Below are 7,472 nucleotides of genomic sequence, written 5' to 3'. Positions count from 1 at the left end.
GTCAAACCTCTTTCAGAATACTGTTTGATTGCCTTTATCAATCACATGCATGGGTACGTCAACGATGTGTAGTCATTATGTTTGTCACGTGCTTAAGGAAGGAAGGTTCTGCTTTAAATCATAATATTTTCCAATCAAACTGTACAAGAACCATGAGCTGGTGTTATTTTTCTGCGCTTTGTAAGTTCTTCAGTGAAGTTTTGCGCGGAGTCAGGACAGAGACAGACGATGGAGATGGAGATGGAGAATGCAGATGGATAATCAGGTCTGCAGTGGATTTGAAAGGTAAAAGACCACTGGCTTGTTGACAGACGTCTTCAAATGACATGTTAGACAACTTCTTATTTGGATCTAAAAGAACCGTAACAAACGCATAAGATTGTTATTAAATTTGCTTATTCTGAATAATGAATGTGATAATTATTGTAAGGTCAGCCTGGAGGCAACCTTAATCAGTTTTGCTTACAATTGAACAATGTAATTTTGTAAATCTCCTTTTCAAGTGCCATGTAACATTGGACGTAACAGTTTCCTAACGTACACACTATGTAACATTTGATTCTAATTGCGCGTTGCCTTGAAGGCGTCTCGCTCTGCGTGTAAAGAGGTTGTCTTTATAGAAGGTTGCAGAGATAACCCTAAAGCCTTTTGGTAGGTCAAAGAAAATCTCAATCTATCATGCCTATTTGATCTTGTTTGTTCATCATTGGTAAAATGCAAACTCTACTTCTAAGACTTTTTAACCAACTTCTGTTTGGGAATTAACTGTTTTCTTGTGTATAGAAACAGTTCCAAGGCTCATACTGCTTTATGGTGTTGTGAGATCGTCAAGAATGATGCTTTGTCAGTTGTTCTGTCGACACGGAAGACAGAGAAAATTTGTTAAAATCCGGAGATGTATTACCATCTCTGAATGTATTCTGGTCTTGAATGCTATTTAACTGAGGTTCAGCGGCACATTTCAGCCCTTTTTTAAAGCTTTCCTTGAGCAGTCCACGTACTCTTTTTGAAGTAGTGAAGCACAATGCGATAAAACCCTGAAACACATTTCATAAAAAATCAATCATCAGAAATTTAATTATCATTAAATGTTTGTGGAAAGTCGAAGTAAAAAGCAAAAGCAAAAAGCCATAGGGTAGGTGGGGCACTGTGACGTCCCTTCAATAAGCGGGGCTACCAGGAATGAATGCGCCTGTTCATGCAACTAACTACAAAAAGTGCATTTGGCAGGACTTTTCGTTCTCCAAAACAGCCTCATAATCTATTTTCCTAATTAACAAAGCTTTTCATTTTTTTTTAGCATGTTTCTGTTTTACTGTGAACATCTTCTTAAATCCTCTCTTTCTTCTTTTTCTAAGTTTCTAATTTTTACTTTTTAAGAAGTGATGTTTGCTGTATGAGCGTCGCTCACGAATGGAGGCAGCATGTTTCACGCGTTAAAATAAATTAAACGTCGCGGCACTTCATCAGATCAAATATCGCGTCGGTACACTGTTTGTTCACGTTGGTCTCGAACACTCTTAACTTATATTATTTTCGATAATCGATATTAATTTTTTTTTTTATTTAACATTGCTTGAGATATTTCATACATAGGTGGCTGTAGCCTCTCTCCCTTTCGCAGCGGAAGCAATCGCTTGCTTGAGAAAATTTAATTGGCGACGTATCCATTTTCGTAATTTTTCCACAAATAATTAATTTCATCAGGATTGCGCTAGGCTAATAATGTTGTTGGAGTACCATCATCTAACAACTGCTCCCTCGTGCTTTACTAAATTTGATGATGGAATCATTCTGCAGAAGTCATTTATTTTTGGGAAAATTTGAATAGACTATAGACAGACACGCACGCACGTACGCACACGCGTGTGCCTCAGTACTTCAAAAATTAAACTTGAAATAGCACCTTGCATGCTGTTCATCAGGGTGGATGGGTAGTGAAGAAACTCAGTTTGTTTCCAATTAGCAACAAGTCCCAGTACCCAGGTCAGACCCATGACTGTGGTCAGCTTGATACAGATGACGATCAGAGAAGCCTTGGAGTTGTTTGCTACTAGACTGGCACCCTAAGGTTAACAAAAAACACAAACGAACAAAAGTTTTTCTGATTTATTCAACTAGCAAATGAAAAATATGCAAAAGAAATGTTAAAGAAAATTCCAAAGCGAACGTATTGTAAATTCTAAACGGGTTTCTGTACTGAAGACCTTGAGCATTATGCCTTCTAATTTTTAATGCTACTTTCTGACTCTGGAATCTCTCCCACAATCCTTAAGTCTAAGATCAAACAGTTGTTTTATTAAGTCCCTCATCAAGACGTATTCGTCCTAATACATACCTTTTGTAACTGATGGATGTCATAGAGATTTTTCGTCAGACAAGTTATATTAAAAACCACAGCAAGGCTCACTGGGGTAACCATAACAACAATCACTGCTGTGTTGTCTGATATCCAGCAGTATTTCGATTTACCTGTCAATTAAATACAAGGAGAAATTTTACTCGTTTAACTTATTTCTTAAAATTGGTTAGAAAAGCAAGTTTGCCCAATGAGGATAGCAAAACTTTGTCAACGATGATATGCTGATCACAATTTGCAATGAAATCAATTTCAATTGACCTGCGGGTTGAGATTAAGTAAAACAATGATCGATCCTCGTAGGTGAGCTGCAATTGTTGAAGAAAAGCCCGAAAACATTCATAAATACGACGGAACATGAACCCGTGTCTCCCTGATACTAGTCGGGTGTTCTAATAACAATATTATAAGGATATGTTGGCGTAAACATGGCTGTTGGAAGTGAATTGAACCTCCTATTTCTGCTTATCAACGGGAAACAGTACATGTAACTATTTTAAGTTCAAGACTTGTCAGTACAAACCATATCCGACATGAAATGATCCTGTGAAGTCAAGCACAGTGCATAAACTAACTACAACCACGGGAAGTCCCCATCCCACAATGCAATACTTGATGAAGGTCTTCCTCTGGTTCGAACCCTGTCTCCTTACGTTGCCTGCTGCGGAAATTAACAAAAAATACATGAGGTTTGATTTATAGCGATTTGTACCAAAATTAGAATGACTGATCTCTTTAGTCAGACGTGATTAAACGCATTAGTGGGTGAAATATATTAACATATGGGTTGCTTAGTTGTGAGCTTGTTAGCCAAGTGGTTGGCGTCCTGTACCAAAGATCGACAGATCTGATTCATAGTATCTCCCTAAACCTATGTTTACAAGAGTATAAAGGGGACAAGCAATCTGTCGGAAATTTTACGAAATGCTGAAAGGCGACAGCGATGAACTACGGTCCCTGCTAAGAGCAGTTAGAAGCAGTGCTCTTTGTCGCACCTGCTTCAGAAATAGATCAATGACAAGAACCAGTGGGCCACTAAGCTCTTTAGAATGTTCCGTTAATGCTCGTGCACGGGTTCAGTAATGTTTCAGGGACGTAACCAATGTTGTTGACTCACCTTTAACGGTAAAGGCATTTGATGTATTAAAAGCCATAACGCTCATCCATGAAAATGCAGCAAGGATGAAGAAATGAAGAGAAATGGCAACTGCCTTGCAAAGAGCGTCCACTTCATTCGCCTTTTCCAAGGCGAAAAAAATTATTTGGTAACACAGTAATGCCCCACAGATGTTGACAAGACATTTTCCAGGCAGATTTTTTAGCTCTTTGAAAAACACGTAAACGAGCTGAAGAAAACACAGAGAAATGACTGACAGAGTTGAACCAATTAAAGTGAGATAAACTAGAACTGTGAAATCCTGGTTGGAATCGTGAGTAACTTCATCATCTGGACACAAAACATATGCAGTGCTCCCATTCAATTGCATTATCATTACAGGATTTTTTTTCAAGGAGTCGTTCATCTGTGCTGTTTGATTTTTCACGAGAACAAATGCTTTGCAAGTTTTCCCACCAACAGTGATGTTACAGTGACTACTGTTAGAGGTACAGTGTAACATCTCCGCAGTAACGTTTAAGCTCTGAGTCATTGGTCCAGTCGGCTGTGGAGTCTTTGGTGTTCCAGGATTCCTAAAGTTTCCGCTGACGTCCAAAATGATTGACCACGGGGGCATCCCCCCGCCAGCAGTGTCTGATTCGAATTGTCCTTCAGGATCACAAAGCGCGCAATGAGGGTTCCTGTATGTGAATAACATCCTTCTATGATGAAATGAAAAGGGCATAGAATACGAAGAACACAGGTCTGTTACTACAGACATCCAGGGTTGTTTATTAGCTCTGCATATTGTATCTTGCAATACACAATGTCGCTTTTGGTAAGACGATGTATCGTATTCCCAAGAACACTTTCTTCCTTCATCCATGACAAACGTCCTAACTGCACTGATGTCCGACCCATTTGAACCTAATTTCTCACCTTGACACTCTACTTGGAGATCCCAGAAAGCCACGTTCTCTTCACCGCTACATTTGGCACAAGCAATGTTCCTGTATGTAAAATTATGCTTCCATCCAAACACGGGAAGTTCGCTTCGTACCGTCATATTCAACTTCTCCACAGCCTTGCAATCTTCACTGACTGTACTCTCTGATAGGCTACAGGAAGATTTCATGATTACACCGTACCATCGAGGTTCATTGACGTCTCCACAGGTCACGTTCTGCAGTGGCGTAGCCTCTGGAGTCAAGAGTCCTCTGGGACGTAGATCACATCTAATAACAAAAGCGTTCATATTTTTAATTTTTGTCGGTCGGAAGCAAACTTGGTCTCCCCTTATATTGATATTGTTATATTTTAACTCCAAAAGAAGTTCTACTGACACTTGATGCTATTCTAAACACTTAATAATTATTGTTTCTGATTATGTTCAAGACTGAACAACTAGAGACGAGAGTAGTGATCTTTGCTAACTGAATTCGCGTTCTTCGTAGTTATCCATTTCAACTGATAGCACTGAGGTAGGCTTTTTTTATTATTTTTCTCCCGTTTATAAACCCACTAGGAGAGTCTCGGTGGCATCGATGTTTGTCGTCATTTACTCCCGCTTGTCTATTCAAGAAACAGCCGGACTTCTGCTTAAGGACTTGGTATTGTTAAGATATATTGTAGTGTAGCGAAATATCTTTACTTGTAGAAAATATGTAATACCCTACACTGCTTTGCCAGTTCCTAAAGGTAATTTCAAGGATTTGAAATCAGAAAAAAAAAAGGGAAAATGTATTCATTGATAAATTAGCTTTAACACAAACTCTGAAAGTTCACTTTAAAAGTTGAAAGTGCAGTTGGAAAAATTATTAACAGTCTGCTGCGTGTTAGATTGCTCGCGATACTTAGCTCATTTAGAATATGCTCTTCCTGAGAGGCTGTGAGAAGTGGTTGCGGTGCACTCTCAGCAACAGGAATCGAAGAGGTTGCCGTAATGGTTGTTACGGTCTTCTTGTTGTTCAACGATTCTGATAATGTTTACACACAACAGCGACCACAAGAGCGTGGTTACTACTGCGCATGAGCAGAATATTATTTGCAACAAAAACGGAGTTAGACGGTAGTACGCATGAGCAGACCATTATTTGTAGGCAGTTATTTGCAGGTCACGTGGTGGGCTCCCAGCCAATGAAAATGGGGGAAAATCCATCGAATGATAATAGGAGTTGTTGGGTTAACGACGGACTTGAAAAATTGTGGCTAATTTTTCGATTTGCTTAAGACGAAATGGTGACGTTCACGGTAAAGCCATTGGAAAAAAAATTTCAAAATTGAGGAACTTAAATAGCGTTAATTGAACTTGAAAACTAATAACGAGTTATAAAACTATACGAAGCCCTCCAAAGAACATCGCACGGTCAACAAGTAATTGGATACACCAGTTTAAGCGAAAAGCGATAATTTCTCTTTTTCTGTTTCGATAACAACTTCATTACAATTCATAAAATTGAAAACACCCTTTTCTGCAAGCCGCGTAACAAAATTATGTTTCGGATTTTTTAGAGCAGACTCAATCTTTCATGAACGCAATTTATTTGAGGGAGTTCAGTTGCATCCCGTTTGCTGAATTTATCTTCACAGTTTCGACAAAATTATTACTGATAGCGCAAAATGCACAACCAACTCTTGATATAGATTTTTGGAGTTTAATTGACCGATCAATCAATGACTGAAATACAACTTATTGCTGTCAAGGTTGTGACGAACAATATATGACTAGATATGTTACCCAGTAACGAAAAACAAGTTGTATTACCGTGAATAGAAGTCCAAGCAGCAATCACCGAGTTCTCTACAAGCCTTGTCACAGAAGCACTTTTTTGCGTCTCCTCTTTCTTCCAATAAGCACCTGCCTCCGCACGATTGTTCTGAAGCATTTTTCTGCTTCAGAACTTCAGGAAGATATTTCTCCTCTTGCGGTAGAGTAACGTTATGGTGACGCAATAGCTTTGTCAGGTTTTTAAGGCTGATAGTTTCACTTTTAAAATTCACCACGAAATCTTGGTGATCCGACTCTAAATTAGGAGAGGATACAAGTTATCGTGAACAAAATTTACATCAACACATTTTAAATGGCAAATTGTTTCAACAAAATCAAAAATTAGAGTCAATTCTTACATTATAGTGACTGAATAAATTGAGAAATTGAACATTACAGGGGTAGCTGTCATTTAAGAATTTACAGAGAGCGAAGACTTGAAATCAAAACGAAAGGCTTTCACGGCGCCTAAGCCCGCGCCTTTAAGATATCCCTAAACCGTCATTCTGATACGTACCACTTAACTCCAAAAATTGTTGATGAGGGTCGCCACCAAGAGAAGGAAATGCTATTTCAGGGTTAACAAGTGGAACGTTCATTTCCACGAAAATCGTAATATACATTGACACGAGAACTAAACTACTACACTTCATAGTTATTCCGAAATTATTGCAAATTAAAAGATAATACCAATTTTTTAGCAAATGCGGAACGTGTTTTAGACAATATAAGACTCAGTGAGTGAAAGACCTAGCCTTTCAACCTTCTTGGGTTGTTGTCGTCATTAGTTGCAGCGTCGCCGATCGAGTGTGTGTGCCAACAGCCGCATTTTGAATGCAAGCTCTTTGCTAATTAAACCAAGACTAATTTCGCCGGCGGGTGGCGTTGATGTGTTCTGTTGTTGACGTTCCTAGTAATTAAAACAAATGTCAGTCGAGCGTTAGTTGAATATGCTTAGGATAGCTTGATGAAAATCTGAAAAGAGCTTATTTTTTTGGTTCTAAATACCATTCGTGATACCATCAATTTGTATCAGTCACCAGTGAGCTACAATTGAAAAAGAGGAAGAATTTTAGGAAAATGTCCTTTGAATTCGCCAAGGGGTACAAACACACCCGTGGGTCAAAAATATAAAGAAATCATAAAACCAATCATAAAGAAAATAATAAAAATAAAATTCCCAATGTTGACAAAGAGCAGCTAAAAATATATGCAAATGAAAAAAGAGTGGGTTGATTCTCCGCCGCCGG

The 7,472-nt window shown here is 38.6% G+C and overlaps 1 protein-coding gene across 2 annotated transcripts; it reads right to left on the bottom strand.

Annotated features, from left to right (window-relative positions):
* Positions 1–311: 311 nt before the first annotated feature.
* Positions 312–7,102, bottom strand: LOC148725374 (uncharacterized). Of its 2 annotated transcripts, none has more exons than XM_088730496.1 (7): positions 6,740–7,102; positions 6,220–6,478; positions 3,477–4,690; positions 2,883–3,020; positions 2,339–2,472; positions 1,905–2,066; positions 312–1,037 (listed from the first exon to the last, which is right to left on the bottom strand). In XM_088730496.1, the coding sequence occupies exons 1-7, from the start codon at positions 6,873–6,875 to the stop codon at positions 828–830; spliced, it is 2,253 nt and encodes a 750-aa protein (XP_088586622.1). In that variant the 5' UTR covers positions 6,876–7,102; the 3' UTR covers positions 312–827. The 2 variants fall into 2 exon arrangements, with proteins under 2 accessions (XP_088586622.1, XP_088586621.1); XM_088730495.1 differs by having other exon boundaries at positions 828–1,037; positions 1,907–2,066; positions 2,883–3,017.
* Between the last annotated feature and the right edge of the window lie 370 nt (positions 7,103–7,472).

This window comes from Stylophora pistillata, chromosome 8 (genome assembly GCF_964205215.1).
Source record: "Stylophora pistillata chromosome 8, jaStyPist1.2, whole genome shotgun sequence".
Taxonomy (NCBI): Eukaryota; Metazoa; Cnidaria; class Anthozoa; order Scleractinia; family Pocilloporidae; genus Stylophora; species Stylophora pistillata.
Note: the sequence above shows the minus strand (reverse complement) of the source record. Positions and strands in the feature narration are given on the sequence as shown.